Source organism: Thamnophis elegans, chromosome 13 (assembly GCF_009769535.1).
Source record: "Thamnophis elegans isolate rThaEle1 chromosome 13, rThaEle1.pri, whole genome shotgun sequence".
Lineage (NCBI taxonomy): Eukaryota > Metazoa > Chordata > Lepidosauria > Squamata > Colubridae > Thamnophis > Thamnophis elegans.
This window is the reverse complement of record NC_045553.1, coordinates 24,057,743-24,076,607: the sequence shown is the minus strand read 5'-3', so window position 1 is coordinate 24,076,607 and position 18,865 is coordinate 24,057,743. Positions and strand designations below refer to the sequence as shown.

The following is an 18,865-nucleotide window of genomic DNA, read 5'->3' as shown; positions in this document are numbered from 1 at the left end:
GTTGATAAATATTATTGATCTATGTTCATCATCTGCCTTTCTCCAGATGTTTCTACTACCAACATGTTATATTGCCTACTACAGAATCAGTATTACTTAAAACATCACTGTCACCATCCTGATCCAGGTTGTTTTCCTCACCTTGTCAAGTCCGCATTTTGTACCCTCTTTCACCATCATAGGGTCAGGAGTGCCTTCTGGTTGTTTAAGGTCCAATGAAACACAGACAACATTCTTCACAGGCATATACAAGACGGGAACATTGATTTTAGTATAAGGAGTGTCATAGGGATAGGTGCAAATTAACTTTCCACATCTGAGATCCCTGTAAAAATTGAGGTGAGGTGAAGATGAAGAGAAGGGGAATAGGGAAGGGGAGAGAGAAGAGAGAAGGGAAGGGGAGGGGAAGGAAGGGAGGGGAAGAGAGAAGGGAAGAGAAGAGAGAAGGGAAGGGGAAGGAAGGGAAGAGAAGGGAAGGGAGAAGAGGAGAGGAGAGGGAAGGGAAGGGGAGGGAAGAGGGAAGGGAAGAGGGAAGGGGAAGGGGAAGGGAAGGGAGGAGAGGAGAGGAGAGGAGAGAAGAGAAGAGGAGATAAGAGGAAAGGGAAGGGATGAGAAGAGAAGAGAAGAGAAGAGATCGTGTGTATCAAAGTCCACATAACATAACATAATAAATAACATAAGATGATATGATATAAGGTAAAGGTTCCCCTCGCACATATGTGCTAGTCGTTCCCAACTCTAGGGAGCAGTGCTCATCTCCGTTTCAAAGCCAAAGAGCCAGAGATGTCCAAAGACGTCTCTGTGGTCATGTAGCCAGCATGACTAAATGCCAAAGGCACAGGGAACGCTGTTACCTTCCCACCAAAGGTGGTTCCTGTTTTTCTCCATGCATTTTTACGTGCTTTCAAACTGCTAGGTTGGAAGAAGCTGGGACAAATAATGGGAGCTCACTCCGTTACATGGCGCTAGGGATTTGATCTGCCGAACTGCCGACCTTTCTGATTGACAAGCTCAGCATCTTAGCCCCTGAACCACCCTTTATATGATATATGATATAATAATATTGATTTACCCAACACAATTCATTATAATTAATTATTTTATGATATAATTAATCAGTTAAACCCTTGCTTCCAGAAATTGTGGGTGCTCCATCACTAAAAGTTTTTAAAAAGAGACTGAACAGCCATTGTCTTAAATGGTATATAGGATCTCCTGGTGGAGCTGGCGGTTAGACTAGAAGACCTCCAAGGCCCCTTCCAATTGTGTTAGTCTATGTTCTATAATCTGGTCCAAGTGTTGGGAGAAATGTCCTTCTGGGTTCAGATCCAAGTGGGGGGAAAAGACAATGGAAACATGGAGGCTGCTTGGAAAGATGGTTTAATGATTGACAGGACCAAATGGCTTGCGCTCCTGAACAGAAAATGGGGATCACATGCTTCCAGATGTTGGCTGAAGAAGAAAGGGGCTTGCTGAGAGTTCCTGAGTTTTTTATACTCTCTGTTCGGCCCTACCTCTCTGTTTCCTGTTACTTTGTAAGACATGTATTATGGTTGGTGGTCAGACTCCCAGGGGCAGGGGGTGTTAGCTAACTTTGTAGGTTATGTGCCTTTTGAGTCCCAAGCTTGGTTGAGCATTGCTTCTTCCCAGGTGCCCTGTGGTGAGATGGGTAAAAGGCTAATACTATCACGCCTTAGCCCTGTCACCCTGGAGCTGAAGGGGGAGATCTTTGTTATGTAGAATAGACTGACTCAGGCCCTTTAATGGCCCATTGACAAAGGTGGGAGCTATTAAGAGTGAATCTGCTCCCTGCCTAAAATGTTGTTTCTCTATGTGTGATCCAGGGAAATATAATATTCTGCCTTTTCAATATTTCCCAGGATATTTCATTTTTCTAGGAGAGTGGTGGGTTTTAACTTCCTATTTCAGGTTTCCAAAAAATGCCCTCATTGATTCATAAGTCTCGAGCCAAATTTCAAAAGAAAATTAGTCATTTGTTAGGAGCATTTATTTTTGGCAAAAACTTTTCGCAATCAGATCTTAGCCTTATTTGAATTATAGCTGAACTTTAGCCCTGTTCCTTCCCTCTCCTCAGTCTGCGTCATAAATCACATTCACCAATGATGTGCACCCCGCCCAAGCCTGCTGCGGCAATCTGAGGTCCGACTCAAGCCGTAAGTATGCGTGGAATGCGCTCCCCCCCCCCCGCCTGTTTCCTCACCATGGCAACTTTAGGAGTTGACATTCTACACAAGAAAATTCAGGCCAGGGATCGAGCCTCATTCCCTCCAACAGCCCCAAAACAGAACATTTCAACGTATTCTTTATTGCCTGATCAACTTACTGAAGAGAGCAAGTTTTAAATTTCTTTTTTAAAATCGACGCCGCAGTGCCCAATCGATCAGCCTGGCTGTTCACTTCATAGCAGGCTTGGGGAGCGTTTCTTGACCCTAGACGTTTTTAGTAGGGTTTGGTTAGAAGAGGAAAAATATATCATTTGAGACCGTTTTCCCTGGCGATATTTTAACATATACAAATATGATAGTTTGTCCCAAAGGTGCTTTTTTCAGGAGGCAACTGGAGTTGTTGTTTTTTTCCCTTTTGGAGGTGTTTCGCTTCTCATCCAAGAAGTTTCTTCAGCTCTGACTGATGGTGAGAAATGGAAGGATGTAAATTCAGTCCCAATCCAGGAGAGTTCCAGGCAGTCAATGGCTAGCTGATGAGAGCTAAATAGCTTGAAATAGATCTATATTTGCCTCCCTTTGTTTCTTTATCAGCAAAATGTAACACAAAATAGTTTGGCGTGAAAGTAACTACCTGGAAGGCTCCTGGATTGGGGCTGAAAGGCGAAAGGGAAGCAGTATGCTCCCTCCCGTATTTGGGTAGACCAGGTGAACTGACAGAATAGAAAAACACTTAACCTCCCCACCCCACCCCACCCCACCCACCCCCACCCCCCGGTTCAGCTGATAAAGTGAGGAGGATTTGTGGCTTAGAGGTTAATACAACTGCCTAATGTGGAAGCAACCCAAGTACGAATGGTTGCAGGAACTGGGTGTGTCTAGTTTAATGAAAAGAAGGATTAGGGGAGACATGATAGCAGTCTTCCAATATCTCAGGGGCTGCCCCAAAGAAGAGAACCTAGAACTAAGGAGAAATTTCCTGACAGTGAGAACAATTAATCAGTGGAACAACTTGCCTCCAGAAGTTGTGAATGCTCCAATACTGTGGAATTTTTTAAGAAGAGATTAAATAACCATTTGCCTGAAGTGGTGTAGGGTTTGCTGCCTAAGCAGGGGGTTGGATTAGAAGACCTCCAAAATCCCTTCCAATTCTATTATTCTATTCTATTAGAGGGAGGGAGGGAGGGAGGGAGGCATGGTTAGTGTTAGTGTGTGTGTGTGTGTGTGTGTGTGTGTGTGTGTGTGTGTGTGTGTGTAGTCCTGACTGGCAGGTCTCCATTCAGTTTTGTTTCAGTCTATAAACTGAGATGGCCTTAGAGTCGTCATTTCTTTCTCTCTTATCATTTGGGATACTCTGTAAATTGAGAAGTAGTAGTTGATAATTCCCAAGAATTATGATAAAGAAACCTGAATCAAAGTGGATGATAAAAATGGCCAAGAATCATCTTTCTGAATATGCACACGCTCATGCGCGTACACACACACACACACAGAGTGATCCCAGAAGAAAGGCAGGGGTTGGTTGAGAGTGTTAAAACCTCTCAGGAAAAGTCTTGCTTGCCTTAAAAGGGGAGAGAAAAAGAATCCAAATTAGTCACTTCAACATACGTGATCCAAAGAACTCCTGGCAATGCAAGTCGGCTGATTGACAAGATCCACTGTAACAGAAGCCGGTGTTAGAGGCACAACCGTCACCATTCTGGACGTAAACATTGGCCGGACAAACAGCCGAACTTCCATTGCAGTACTCGGGAAAGTCACAATGCTTGTCTAATGCGTGTCTACATATTGTGTTCCTTGGCTTGAACTACGCAAGGAAATAAAAGAATAACATGGAGAAGGAACATTAGATTATGTTAGAAGAATAGAATAGAATAGAATAGAATAGAATAGAATTAGAATGCAGAATTATAATGCAGAATAAGAATAGAATAGAACAAAATTAGAATGCAGAATAGAATAGAATAGAACAGAATAGAATAGGACAGAATTAGAATTAGAATGCAGAATAGAATAGAATAAAATGCAGAATAGAATGCAGAATAGAGTAGAGTAGAACAGAAGAGAACAGAACAGAATAGTACAGAATAATACAGAACAATAACTTTATTGTCACTTTGAATGTACTCTAATCGGTATACATTAAAGTGAAATTTTGTTCCATGCAGCTTTCAATGGGTTACCACCTCCAATATACACTATATAAACATGAGAAAATAAATAGAAAATTATGCATATACCCACATATGTTATTGTATTTTTCAGACTATAAGAAGCACCAGAGTATAAGATGCACCTTAGTTTTTGGGGAGGAAAAAAATATTTTGCCTCTGCCTATCAGCATCCATGGTATTTATCTGGCTAGTGTCCTGTCAGTGTGTGAAAGGGTTGAGGGCTGTTTGGAAACTGAAACAGTATTTGTTGTGTGGGCAACAAGGAAGGAGACAGCAAGGAGCCTGGGCGTGACTTGTTCTGTATTAAAAGCTGCATGCTCTGCTGATATCTGAAACTAAAACTGAAAGTGAAACTTCTCTCTTCTGCTAAACTACCACGATGGAAAACTGGCTTTTGATATTGTATATTCACTTAATGTGTTATATTATAAATAAAGAGAAGTTATTGAATACTGCCAAATGAGATACTGGTGTATGCTTTCTGAATGTGATTGCTGCTGCAAACTCTGACATGTCCTTGCAGCAAATAGCGAACAGTCAGATCAGCTGACTGTTCAGCACATTATTGCAGCCTGATTCAGCATGAGCAGCTGATTGGCGGATGGATCGGCCTCCCAGAATACCCTCAATCAGCTGTTCCAGGCTGCAGGGATTGCCACAGACCATCGTCTCGTCCGTGCCTCGCTTTTTTGGCTACATTCGATGTATAAGACACAACCAAATTTTCACCCTCTTTTAGTGGGGGCAGGAGTGTATCTTATACTCCAAAAAATACGGTATATGACACAGAGAAACAACACACTCTAGTTGGCATAGGGAAGAAAGCTGTGGCAGAATCAGGCAGTCCTGCCAGAAATACTTCCAAACCTCATCCCAGAGGGGAACAACAGAAACGGACCATGGAGTCTGTGTGTGGAGTCTCTAACAATGTTTTGAGCTCTAAGCACATAGTGCTTATAAGCAGCATCCCGAATACCAGGAAGTGAGCTTCCTCTTATGATCTTCTCAGCTGTCCTCATCACTCTCTGTAGGGACTTTCTATCTAAGGCACTGCTGCCACCAAACCAGACAGTGATGCAGTTTGTTGTACATTATATTACAAAGAGTCCAGCTGATGACTAGGAGTTTCTGAAATTAACTGGAATCCAATGCAGTTTCAATAGCAATGTTAAGCATGTAAAAATTGCATGCATGTCAAGAGCAGGAAATCAGGGAGGTCCAGGCACTTCAAATGAATACAGATGTTTATTGTATGCTAATGGTCTCTACAAAAATCTGAACTACTAACGGTCAAAGCAAATTAGTGGGGGATAAGAGTCAACGGAATTCAAGGTGGGCTGGACTTAAATCTCTTGTGGGAGTGTAGTGATTCCAAACTGATGATGCATTTGACCCCTCCCTCGGGTTCTGTCTGGTCATCTCCTACAATACCTGACCATACATGAAGCTAAATTTCGTATAGCTTAAATTTCCAGATGATTTTTAAGGGCAATCTCCGATATCACCAAGGTTTAAAAATCCTGCCCTTTTATTCCCACATTTTTAAGTCTCTGGATATTTGGTCATTCTCCTCTTTCCTTCAAGATTGGGAATCAGGTGCTTGATATTCACCCAATAGTTCTATCAGGCCTAAACCCCACTGCTTCCCACCTCCCCCAATTCAGACCTTACAATGCCTTACCTTGCAGTTTTCACAGCATAATTCATTACTGCACACAGCTCCCTGCTGAAATGTACAACTGCTGGTACAACATTTACTCCTTTTGCAATGCTGAAAAACACAATCATGAAATTCCTTGGAGCAAATTGTGCAATATTCATAGGGTTAAGGAACATGGGCTGCAAGAAAAACTAGATTAGATGTTAGTTCCAACATAAACAGAATCAATGTCTCATCATTCCTGTTTTTGGAGACCCTTAGTTAAAAAAAATGTTCCTTTCAATACAATACAATCTTTCTGCAGCCTGGATTAATTGAGGCAAGTAAGTTAAGGTCTTCCAATGCTGGAGAACTAGCTATTTCAGCCATAATGTTTAAAAACAGCTTATCCTCATGCATTTCGATAAAATTTATTCCTGGTGCATTTCAATGCACGGGCCGAACACTTTTGAAAACTCTTTTCTGAAGTTCAGCAATAAATGTTCAGCAAACAATGAAAAGCTTCATGTGTCAACTTGTAAAGCATCCATGGCCTGCTCTTGAATTGCCATGGGCAGGAGGGGGGAAACTGATGGAACAGCACGCACCCCTTTATGAGTGACATAGAGCATCAAAGAAGCAGATAGTCAACTCAGGCGGCTCCGGTGAGTAAAGCAGGGGCAGCACGAAACTCAGCTGGGCAGCAAGGGTGGAGGGAATGAGCCAACACTCCAGAAGGTAGGCTTAAGATACAAAAGGATCTTGACAAACTTGAACATTGGGCACTATCTAATAAAATGAAATTCAATGGTGAAAAGACTAAGGTTATACATTTAGGCATGAAAAACGAAATGCATAGTTACAGTATAGATGATGCTCAATAGTAGTAGTAACTGTGAGAGGGATCTTGGAGTTCTAGTGGACAACCATTTAAATAGGACAGCTGCCAAAAAAGCCAACAAAGTTCTAGGCTACATAAACAGAGGGATAGAATCAAGAGCATGTGAAGTGTTAATACCACTTTACAATGCCTTGGTAAGGCCACACTTGGAATACTGCATTCAGTTTTGGAAGATGTGGAGAGTGCAGAGGGCAGAGAAGAGCCACAAAGAGGATTAGGGGACTGGAGACTAAAACATATGAAGAGAGGTTGCAGGAACTGGGTGCGTCTAGTTTAATGAAAAGAAGGACTAGGGGAGATATGATAGCAGTGTTCCAAGATCTCAAGGGCTGCTACAAAGAAGAGGGAGTCAAACTATTCTCCAAAGCACCTGAGAAGCAACTTAGAACTGAGGAGAAATTTCCTGACAGTTAGAACGGTTAATGAATGGAACAACTTGCCTCCAGAAGTTGTGAATGCCCCAACACTGGAAGTCTTTAAGAAGATGTTGGATAGCCATTTGTCTGAAATGGTATAGGGTTTCCTGCCTAGGCAGGGGGTTGGACTAGAAGACCTCCAAGGTCCCTTCCAACTCTGCTATTGTATTGTATTGTATTAAGTTGTAAATGGATAGCTTAGCACAAGGGGGGGGCAGCAAACAATCAAAGCTAAGGCTTCCCCCGAACCCATGAGACAACGCAGCAGTCCACCACTGAAGCTGTGCAAACCATAAGAAGTTCGAGAAAAAGTTTTTGCGGGTGGTGGCTTCGGCTTTTGCATTTTCTCTCTCTCTCTGCTGTTTCAGGTGGGAGATAATAGGTTGCCCAGTTTTGTGCTTTGGCCGAATATCAGATTGGCTTATCTTCAAAGTTTCATTGGACTTTTTTTCAGATTCTGAGTTGCACTCAAAAACCTAACATAACAACAAATAGGACAGTGATGACGAACCATTTGGGTACCGAATGCCCAAACTGGAACACGTGTGCATGTGTGCGCATGTGCACATGCTGAAGCTCCAGAAACCAGAAGACCAGCTGGCTGGTGCACATGCGCATGCTGGTATCTGGTCTTTTGGTTTCCAACATGTGCACGCATGCCAATCAGCTGGTCTTCGGGCACGAGAAACCCAAAAACTGGTTGGCCTGCACACGCATGGCTGTTTTTTGGCCATTTTCCAATCCGTTTTTAAGCTCAAAAATCAACCTGAAAACAGCCCCCAAAATGGCCTGAAAATGACCCAAAAATAGTCTGATTTTGGGGCATTTCTAGGCAATTTTCCAGTGCTCCGGCACCCGTGAAGACCAGCTGGCTGGTGTGCATGTGTGCACTGGGGACCAGAAGAGCAGCTGGTGATGGCATGCGTGCCCACAGAGAGGGCTCTGCATGCCACCTGTGGCACGCGTGCTGTAGGTTTGCCATCACGGATATAGGAAAAGGCTTCTCAGATACTCACCTCAACGCTCCCGCAATCACATTTCTCTCCAGGTTCCAAAATACCGTTCCCACATGCTGATTTGCCCTTGGGCAGTTTCTTCCGAGAATACAATTTCAAATTGGGCCGATTAGAAAGGCAAGGGGCGCTTTTGAACTTAATGAAATTTTGGAAGTCGGCAATGCTACAGCTGCTGAATTTTTTAATTCCATTTGAATTACTGAAAGAAAGAAAGAAAGAAAGAAAGAAAGAAAGAAGGAAGGAAGGAAAGAAAGGAAAAAAAAGCATAAGAGCATGTGCGACATTAGCATCCAGCCACTTTTAATATATATATGAATCCCAACTATACGTCTGTAGAGATTCTCAGACATCCAGGCAGTGGTGAAATCTAAAAAATTTTTACTACTGCTTTTGTGGGCATGGCTTGGCAGGCGTGGCTTGGCGAGGTCATGTGACTGGGTGGGCATAGCTATGTAGTCATGTAACTGGGAGATCAAAAGACAGAAGCACACCCTGGAGAAGGGTTGGACTAGATGACCTCCAGGTACGTTCCAGCCCTGGATTATCCTCTGAAGCTGCGTTTAGTGCCAGGTTTCTAGCCCTTCCTTTCTCTTCTTTTTCCCTCCGTGCCTTCCTTCTTTTTCTTTCCTTCTTTTTCTTTCTCCCTTTTTCTTTTCTTTCTTTCTTTCTCTCTTTCTTTCTTTCTCAGCACCCCATCTCCCATTTTTGGCCTAGCAAGCCTCAGGGAAGCCTGCTGGGAGCAAAAACGAACCTCACACACACACACACACACATTCCCGGAGAACCTGTAGTTAAAAAAAATGCTTACAATTTTTTTTTAAGTTCCTAAGATCAGCTGTGTGACGTGCGATCGTCAGAACTTTTTTTTTAAACTTCCTAAAATATTTTTTACTACCGGTTCTGTGAACAGGTAGCATGTTTTACTACCACTTAGGGCGAACCAACCTGAACCAGTAGCATTTCACCCCTGCATCCAGTAGCATTTCACCCCTGCATTTTTCAGGAGGTAACTGGACTTCTTTGTGAGTGGTAGTGTAGAGGCGGAGTTCTCGCCTCATAATCAAGAGGCTGTGAGTTGGATCAGAGGTGGGATTCTACCAGTTCGGACTGGTTGGGCGAACCAGTAGCTGTGACAATCAGCTGGGAGCGAACCGGTTCGCTTCAACAAGCAATTGGTCCCGCCCACCCGCCCCTGCTCAGTACTGCCCTCTATCGGCACAGCTGAGTCGCGCAGCAAAGGGGATTGCTGTGCCTCAGCTGTTACACTCACCAGCAGTAACGCGGGAAGGATGGGTTCGAGAAACTGTGCATGCGCACGCAGCGCACGTCATGCACGCGATCTCCAAACCGGTTGTTAAACCAGAAGGATCACACTACTGAATTAGATCCTAGTAGAGGCAAAATATTTCTCTCTCTGAGCACAATGAGAATGTATCTGCGGAATAAGACTCTGCTTTGGTGACAGGAAAAGCATCCGGCCAGTAAGCACTCAGCTCCATTCAGTTGCCCTGACTCCACTCCGATGCAAGGGATTACGGGGTCATTAAAAGAGGGAAAAAAACTCAAACCCCTGTACTTTCTTGCTTTTCCTTTGAAGACGTTTCGCTTCTCATCCAAGAAGCTTCTTCAGCTCTGACAAGATGGTGGGGAATGGGAGGATTTATGCTCCTTGCAGACAGCTGATCATTTGCATCCTTTTTAGAGGGTCAACCCTCTTAACCAGTGGAACAGCTTGCCTCCAGAAATCATGGGCGCTCCAACACTGGAGGTTTTTAAGAAGAGTCTAGACCAGTGGTGGATCTGGCCCAGAGGGTGCTCAGATCTGGCCCACAGGGCTGCCCTGGAAACAGGGGACTGGCCTGGAGTGGCTTTCGCAAGCTCCATTTTCACTGGCAGAGGGATGCAGGAGACCATCGCAGCTGAAAACAGAGGTCAGGAGCCTGTTTTCGCTGGAGAGCAGTCGGGCTGCTCAGGGACTCCCGACAGGAGTGACTTCAAGCTGGCCATGCCCACCCTGGCCACGCCCCCCCTGTCCCCGCCCCCGAGGTCAAATACAACCCTGATGCGGCCCTCAATGAGTTTGACACCCCTGGTCTAGACAGCCACTTATCTGAAATGGTATAGGTCTGTGATGGCGAGCCTATGGCACGTGTGCTACAGGTGGCTTGCGAAGCCATATCTGAGGACACGCGAGGCATTGCAGGATGTCCGCTGCAGCGCACATGGGCGTGTGCTGGCCAGCTGATTTACAGCCTTCCGGAGAGAGGCGGAGGCCATTTTAGCCCTCCCCAGGCTTCAGGAAAGCCTCTAGAGTCTGTGGATGGCAAAAAACGGCCCCAATGGGCCTACCGGAAGTTCTCCTGCTTGAGAAGACCTCTAAGGTCCCTTCCAGCTCATTCATTCATTCATTCTTGAGGGAAAAAACCCCACTGAGCAATACCCATCCTATGGCTTCTTAGCTCTGCTCCATCTCTGAAGGAGAGAAGTGAGTAATAGGAATACTTGCACTGCATTTGTGTGCATGATACAGGTGTGTCCAGGGCATTTGCACTCTTTGCCGTCTTCATATTCCATCCCCAGGCTGAAACCCAGCAGTTGGGCCAGAATGATTGAAAAGGTCTCCAAAGTGATCGCCTTCTCATACTAGATGAAAGAAGAGAAACCAAACTAATTAACATATTTTTGAAGTATAAGACGCACCAAGATTTTGAAGAGGCAATTTTTTTAAAAAAAGTTATTGCACTCAGCAGACATCCCAAAAATGGCCCATTATTGTCAAAAAAAAGGGCATGCATAGCCTTTAGGAGGCTTATAGAGTGCTTCTGGGGACAGGGGCAAAAATGAGCAAAAAACGGTCCACTTTTTGCTGATTTTTGCCCTCCCCAGCCCCCAGGAGCACTTTGGAAGCCTCCTAAAGGCTATGCATGGCCATTTTTGCAAGGGGGGGGGCTCAGGAGTCCAAAAATGCAATATTCAGTGTATAAGACGCACCTAGATTTTCACCCTCTTTTTTGAAGGAAAAAGGTGTGTCTTATACTCTGAAAGATATGGTATTTCACAAAGAGAACAGCAAATTATATGTGGGTCCATGACAGCCCACTTCAATTTAATGTTAGTTTTGTAGACCTAAAAGTCATATTCTATATTGAACTAGCTGATAACTCGGCATTGCCCTGGTATTTATTTATCCTTATTTATTCTGTATTAGGTTGGAGCAAATCATCTATCTACCAGGTTTGGTTAGAATTGCTAGCAGTGTTCCAGAGCCATATATATATATATGGCTATAATCTAAAAATCTAATAAATCTCTATCTCTATCTCTATCATCTCTATCTCTATCTCTATCTCTATCTCTATCTCTATCTCTATCTCTATCTCTATCTCTATCTCTATCTATCTATCTATCTATCTATCTATCTATCTATCTATCTATCTATCTATCTATATAATTAAAAAGTAGATCTCAGCCTGAGGCCCACGGACCTCGGCGGGGGGCACAATGTCGTTACAGGGGGTCTGCAAAGGCTTGAAGAAATGTTATGATTTAAATCTTGAGTTGCCATGGGTGGTCCATGGCCCACAAAAAGATATTTAAAAGGGATCCGTAGTAAAGAAACGGTTCCCCTCCTGAACTCATTTCTCTCTATGCTCATTTTCACCCACTCATTCACTCTACGCTTTGGTGATTCCCAAAGCTGCAACTGGACTTTTTTCTTTGAAAACATTTCGCTTCTCATCCTAGAAGCTTCTTCGGTTCTCTTGTGCAATGTTTGCAATCCCAAAGTGGGTTCCCGAGCTCCTGGATCCATGATCACAAGACCACGGAAATGGTACGATGGCTGGTACTTCAAGAATTGGTCATACATCCGTTTCTTCAGCGTTGGGGTAAGTTTAAACAGTCGCTGGATGAATGGATGTAAGCCAAGGACTTCCTGAACAAGGATAAATTCAGGGGAACTCTTGTTTTAAGGTATTAAAAGTGTTAAAATGCTAGCATCTGTATCTGATATCTTTTATTGTCTAGTGCTGATGCCTTAACACAAACCAGCCCCAGATTAAATTTTTAACCCTGCAGAAAAACCTGTGATACGGTACCAGAGCTACGGCTGCATCAAAATTTCGGAGGCACAATTTCCCTGTGAAAGCTGCTCCCACGTAATTTGACGTCTCTCTGTACCTACAGCACAAGGGGAGAGAAGGGGTTAGATAGGAGAGGGGGAGGAGAGAGAGTGGGGAGAGAGATGATAAGTAGATAGATGGATGGATGGATGGATGGATGGATGGATGGTTGGATTTGATATAGATAGATAGATAGATAGATAGATAGATAGATAGATAGATAGATAGATGATAAATTTGATAGAGATAGATGGGTGGATGGGTGGGTGGGTGGATGGATGGGTTGATAGATGATAGAGAGATAGATAGATGGATGGATGGATGGATGGATGGATGGATGGATGGATTTGATATAGATAGATAGATAGATAGATAGATAGATAGATAGATAGATAGATAGATAGATGATAAATTTGATAGAGATAGATGGGTGGATGGGTGGGTGGGTGGATGGATGGGTTGATAGATGATAGAGATAGATAGATGGATGGATGGATGGATGGATGGATAGATGATAGATAGATAGATAGATAGATAGATAGATAGATAGATAGATAGATATGGGTGGGTAGACAGACAGGCAGGCAGGCAGGCAGATAGGTAGGTAGGTTAGTAAGTAGGTAGGTAGGTAGGTAGGTAGGTAGGTAGGTAGGTAGGTAGATAGATAGATAGATAGATAGATAGATAGATAGATAGATAGATAGATAGATAGATAGATAGATGATAGATAGATGATAGATAGATAGATAGATAGATGATAGATAGATAGATAGATAGATAGATAGATAGATAGATAGATAGATAGATAGATATGGGTAGGTAGACAGACAGACAGACAAGTAGGTAGGTGGGTAGGTCAGTAGGTAGGTCGATAGGTCGGTAGGTCGGTAGGTCGGTAGGTCGGTAGGTAGGTAGGTAGGTAGATATACGATATATCAATCAGTCAATCAATCAATATGAACTAGACCTTCGTGATACACCACCACATGACATTGGTTTGGCCAAATCATGTTTTGTACATGCAGCTATTACTTCTTGTAAACCTGGATTTAGAGACAAGCATGCTCTTTTTACAAAGCACATTTCCCAAGCCCTGTGTGTATTTGCAGGCACCTATTTTTTTCCACTTACACAAACAAAAAGGCCAGATCGTGAGGCCGCAGAACAAGGTAGGAATTTTTCCATTGCAAAAACCTGCGGAGAATTTCATCGGCTTCTCCTTCAGTGGAGATTTTATTACCGTCTGTCCAGAATTCCAGAGAGGAAAGTACAATGGTTACGTTAAGGTCAGCAAACATCTGGGGGGGAAAAAGAACAAATCTTCGTTTCGTTAAGGTGATTCTCCCCCATTTGCAACTTTGGTTAATGAAAAACAGATTCAGATCTTCTCATGGTTAAACTGCATTTGGTATCAATTCCCCCAAAATGCAAAGATCTCAATTGTATATTGAAGTGGGTCAGATTGTAGCAGGAGTTAAGTTAATCAGAATAAGAGAACAGCAAAATAACAGAATAACAGAGTTGAGAGGGAGAAAATTAGAATGGAATGGAATGGAATAGAATAGAATAGATGAATATGAATAGGATAGAGAATGGAATGGAATGGGATAGGATAGGATAGAATAGAGAAATAGGATAAGAATAGAATAAAATAGGGAATAGATGAATATGAATAGGATAGAAAATAGAATACAATAAAATAGGAGAAAAATAGAATAGAATTGGAACCCCCCTGCTCAGGCAGAAAACCGTATACCACTTCAGACAAATGACCATCCAGTCTCTTCTTAAAAACTTCCAGAGTTGGAGCATTCACAACTTCTGGAGCCATGTTGTTCCACTGGTTAATTGTTCTAACTGTCAGGAAATATCTCCTTAATTCCAGGTTGCTTCTCTCCTTGATTAGCTTTCATCCGCTGCTTCTTGTCCTGCCTTCAGATGCTTAGGAGAATAGCTTGAACCCCCTCCCCCACTTCTTTGGGGCGGTCCCTCAAATATTGGAAGACTGGTATCACGTCGCCCCTAATCCTTTTCACCAAACTAGACCTACCCAGTTCCTGCAACCGTTCTTCATATGTTTTAGCCTCCAGTCCCCTAATCATCTGTTGCTCTTCTCTATTTTATTTTATTTATTTAGATATTTATTGAATACATATATCTAGCATTTAATGCTTTTAATTGTTTTGGCAATATAGCAATAGCAACAGCACTTAGATTTATATACCGCTTCACAGTGTTTTGCAGCCCTCTCTAAGCGGTTTCCAGAGTCTCCCTTCCAACAATCTGGGTCCTCATTTTACCCATCTCGGAAGGATGGAAGGTTGAGTCAACCTTGAGCCTGGTGAGATTCAAACTGCTGGAAGTGGGCAGAGTTAGTCTGCAATGCTGCATTCTAATCACTGAGAGGGAGGGAGGGAGGGAAATAGCAATAGCACTGAGACTTATATACTGCTTCATGGTGCTTGTAGCCTTCTCTAAGCAATTACAGAGTCAGCCTCTTTCCCCCAACAATCTGGGTCCTCATTTTACCCACCTCGGAAGGATGGAATCAATCTTTCTTTTTTTTTTAAATTTTGAAAAAGATTTTATTGGTAAAAAGAAAATACAACATCCATAACTTGTAAAAAACAATACAACTACATTTCAAGATATTCCCATACTATCAAATCATTATAAACATCAAAGGTTAGGTATCTTATTCCTTCCCTCCCTCTTCTCTTCCCTCATTTCTTCTTTTCCATACCCTTTTCTTCCCTCCCCCCGTTACTTCCTTCTCCCCTGCCTTCCCTCCTTTCTTTTCTCCTTTCCTCCTTTCCTTCCCCCTCCTTTCCCTCCCTCGATCCCCCCCTCCTTCACACATACCTTCCCTCCTTCCCTTCCTCTTTCCCTCCTCCTTTCTTTTCTCTTAACCTCCCTCCTTTCCTCCCTCCTTCCTTCCTTCCTTTCAACACTCCTTCTCTCTTTCTTTCCCTCCCTCTTTCCCTCTTTACTACCCTCTCTTCTTCCCTCCCTCCTTCCTCCCCCAGTTTCTTCTCTTTCTTCTCTCCTTCTTTCTTCCCACCTTCTTTCCCTTCTCTTCTTTCTCTTCCTCCTCTTTATCCTTCCCCCCTTCTTCTGCCTTTCCTATTCCTCTCCTTTCTCCTCTCCATCCTGACTTCCCTACTGTCCTACTTCCCTCCCTTCTAACCTTTGTTACATTTGCATATTTTCCTCTGCTGAGGACAACCTGGTTCTCTTTTCCTTTCCTTGCTTAAAGAGGCAAGGATTATAAGTCCTCTCGCCTCATCTAAAATGAAGTTTAATCGCTAATTTCATGCAGGTAATTATAGCGGATTTCCTATCAGCTTTTTAAAGTTTTCCCAACATTGTAGTGTAACAAAATTGCTCGACGGTGGGTTCTCACCCCTAATACATTTCTCCTTTCGCTTATCTCTCAGTTGTTGTATATTGTTCATTTGAGTTATTGGTTTAATCGTATTAGGTTAGTCAGCTATCTCTTTTTGTGTCTAAGTCTTCACTGACTCATCAAGCCATTTGTACAGCTTCTCCCAGACTGTATAAAAGTCTGTATCTTCTTTGTCATTAATTCGCATCGTCAATCTGTTCATTTCTGCTAGTTCTAAAATTTTATTCATCACCATAGTGTTGGTGGGGGCATTTTCACTCTTCCAGCACTGTGCGTAAACAATCCTTGACGCTGTCAGAATATGGACTAGGAGGTATTGGTCAGATTTGCAAATTTTTTGATCTATTATCCCTAATAAGAAAGTTTCCGGCTTAAGACATAGTTTAATTGACAAGATTCCATTCAGCCATCCTAGTATTTGCTTCCAATATGCTTTGGCTACCGGACACGTCCACCACATATGGTAGTACGTGCCCAGCACTGTTTTACATTTCCAGCATATGGCCGAAACTTTTGAAGACATTTTCGCCAGTCTTGTCGGTGGAAGATGCCAGCGGTAGAACATTTTATATATATTTTCTTTATAGGCCGTCGATTTTGTCAATTTTAGGTTCCATTCCCAGACTCTTTCCCAGTCGTCTAGGTCTATTGTGTGGCTGATGTTTTGGGCCCAGGTTACCATGACTTCTTTTACTCTTTCTGCTTCCGTTTTTTGAATCAGTAAGCAGTTGTATATTTTTGAAATTAATTTCTCATCTGGTCCAATTAAAATTTTATCTAATTCCTGGTTCTTGTTCTGGAAGCCGGGTTGTGCTAGATCGAATTTGTGTTTGTTTTGAATTTGAAGATATGGCCACCAATCGATGTTTATTCCCTTATCAGCCAAATTTTCCCTGGGGTTTAGTTTGTTTTGGTCGTCTAGCAACTGTTGGTAGGTAACAATTTTATCCAAATTTATCAAATTCGGGTATATCAGGGCTTCCGTCGGAAATATCCATTTAGGTAGTTGCATGTAGTATCTCCTTCTAATTTTGAGCCAGTCCTTAATCAATACCCCCCTTAAATGGTGACTACTAAAATAATTGTGGATTTTATTTCCCTCGCACCATAAGTAGTTGTGCCACCCGTATTGCAGGTCGTGGCCCTCTATTGTTAAGATTCTTTTATTAGCTAACATTACCCATTCTTTTATCCACATAGTTGTTGCTACTTGATGATATGTTTTCCATTCCGGTAATCCCATTCCCCCTTGAGTTCTTTTATCCTGCAGGTGCATATATTTTATTCTGGGCTTTTTACCATTCCATATAAAGTTTCGAATCATTTTGTCCAAATCATTATAAAATTTTTCCCCTAGCTTGACCGGTGCCGTTTGAAATAGGTAGAGGATTTTTGGCAAAACATTCATTTTAATTACTGCGACTCTTCCCATCAGTGATAGTTGTAGTTTTGACCAGGTTTTTAAGTCCTTTTGAGTATTCTGTAACAACTTATCATAGTTGTCTTCTTTTATGGAAGAGCATTTCGCAGACAGCCAGATCCCTAAATACTTAATTTTTTTAGTTACCTTTAATTCCATTGTTTTCTCTAGTTCTCCAATCTGGTTTTTGGGGAAATTTTTTATAATCATTTTTGTTTTTTCCTTGTTTATTTTTAAACCGGCCACACACCCAAAGTTCTCAATGTCCTTCATCAAATTCGGTCCTGAAAGTAAGGGGTCTTCCACGATAAAGACCATGTCATCCGCGAAGGCCTGTACTTTATATTGTTCTTTTTTTATGGTCAAGCCCCTAATTTCCTGATTTGATCTTATCCGATTTAAAAGGACCTCTAGTGACATAATAAATAGTAGTGGGGAGAGCGGGCACCCTTGTCTAACACCCTTTCCAATTTGTATCCTCGCCGTTAGTTCCCCGTTGACTATAATATTTGCAGATTGCCGTGAATATATAGATTCTATAATCTTAATGAATTTGTCGCCAAATTTCATCATTTTTAGTTGAGTGATTAGAAAGTTCCAATCTAGGTTATCAAAGGCTTTCTGGGCGTCGACAAAGATTAATGCGAGTTGTTTCTCGGATCTTGTTTGATAGAATTCCAGGGTATCAATTATTATTCTTGTATTGTTTCTAATATGTCTTTTTGGGAGAAAGCCGTTTTGATCCGAATGGATACTTTGATTTAATATTATTTTTAGTCTTTCCGCCAATATTGATACAAAAATTTTGTAATCTGCATTTAACAGGGATATGGGTCTATAATTTTGGACCTTGCTACTGTCCGCCTCTTCCTTTGGTATTAGGTGATGTAAGCTTCCCCCCATGATTTTGGGACCCTACCATTTTGTAGTGCCTCATTACATAGTTCTAATAATTTGTCTTCTATGGTATTTTGAAGTTTTTTATATATTTCCGACGGAAGCCCATCCGGCCCAGGTGTTTTATTGTTTTTTTGTTTTTGAATGGCCTTTTTCAGTTCTTCTTGTGTGATTTCTTTATCGAGCATCTCTCTCATCTCCTCCGACAAGACTGGAAGCTTCTGCTTTATAAGGTATTTTCTAATGTCTTGTTCATTAATTTCGTCTTGTTTATATAGTTTCCTATAATAGTTCTGTACTATCTTTTTCTTTTCTCCTATTTCTTGTTTCAAATTCCCCTCCTCGTCACACAATTGTTTAATAATTCTTTTGACCTTCTCCTTTCTTATTTTGTGGGCCAACCATCTCCCAGTTTTATTTGCATGTTCAAAATGATTCTGCTTCATTCTCTTAATGTTTTGTGCTATTTCCTCTTGAGAGATCAAATTTATTTGGTGTTTAATTAACTCTCCTTTTTCCCTGTGTCTACTGTTTTCTGGCTCTTTCTGGGTCAGCAGTTCCGTCTCTCTTAATTCTTTGTTCAGTGTATTAAGTTTTTCCCTGTGCACTTTGTTTCTTCTTATTATATAGGCTATAGATGTTCCCCTCACAACTGCCTTCATCGTGTCCCAAACATTTTGTATTGAGGTCTG

At 42.1% G+C, this 18,865-nt stretch overlaps 1 protein-coding gene across 1 annotated transcript in view; it reads right to left on the bottom strand.

Moving 5' to 3' along the window:
- The window catches only part of LOC116516835 (disintegrin and metalloproteinase domain-containing protein 2-like), a 91,452-nt gene that overhangs the window by 53,258 nt on the left and 19,329 nt on the right, over positions 1–18,865 (bottom strand). Inside the window, exons 9-16 of the mRNA XM_032229464.1 lie at positions 13,582–13,748; positions 12,427–12,508; positions 10,836–10,972; positions 8,330–8,528; positions 6,039–6,128; positions 3,792–3,990; positions 2,345–2,450; positions 142–325 (exon numbers count right to left, since the gene is read on the bottom strand). Coding sequence (XP_032085355.1) covers positions 142–325; positions 2,345–2,450; positions 3,792–3,990; positions 6,039–6,128; positions 8,330–8,528; positions 10,836–10,972; positions 12,427–12,508; positions 13,582–13,748 — 1,164 coding nt within the window. The remainder of the gene's footprint in view (positions 1–141; positions 326–2,344; positions 2,451–3,791; positions 3,991–6,038; positions 6,129–8,329; positions 8,529–10,835; positions 10,973–12,426; positions 12,509–13,581; positions 13,749–18,865) is intronic.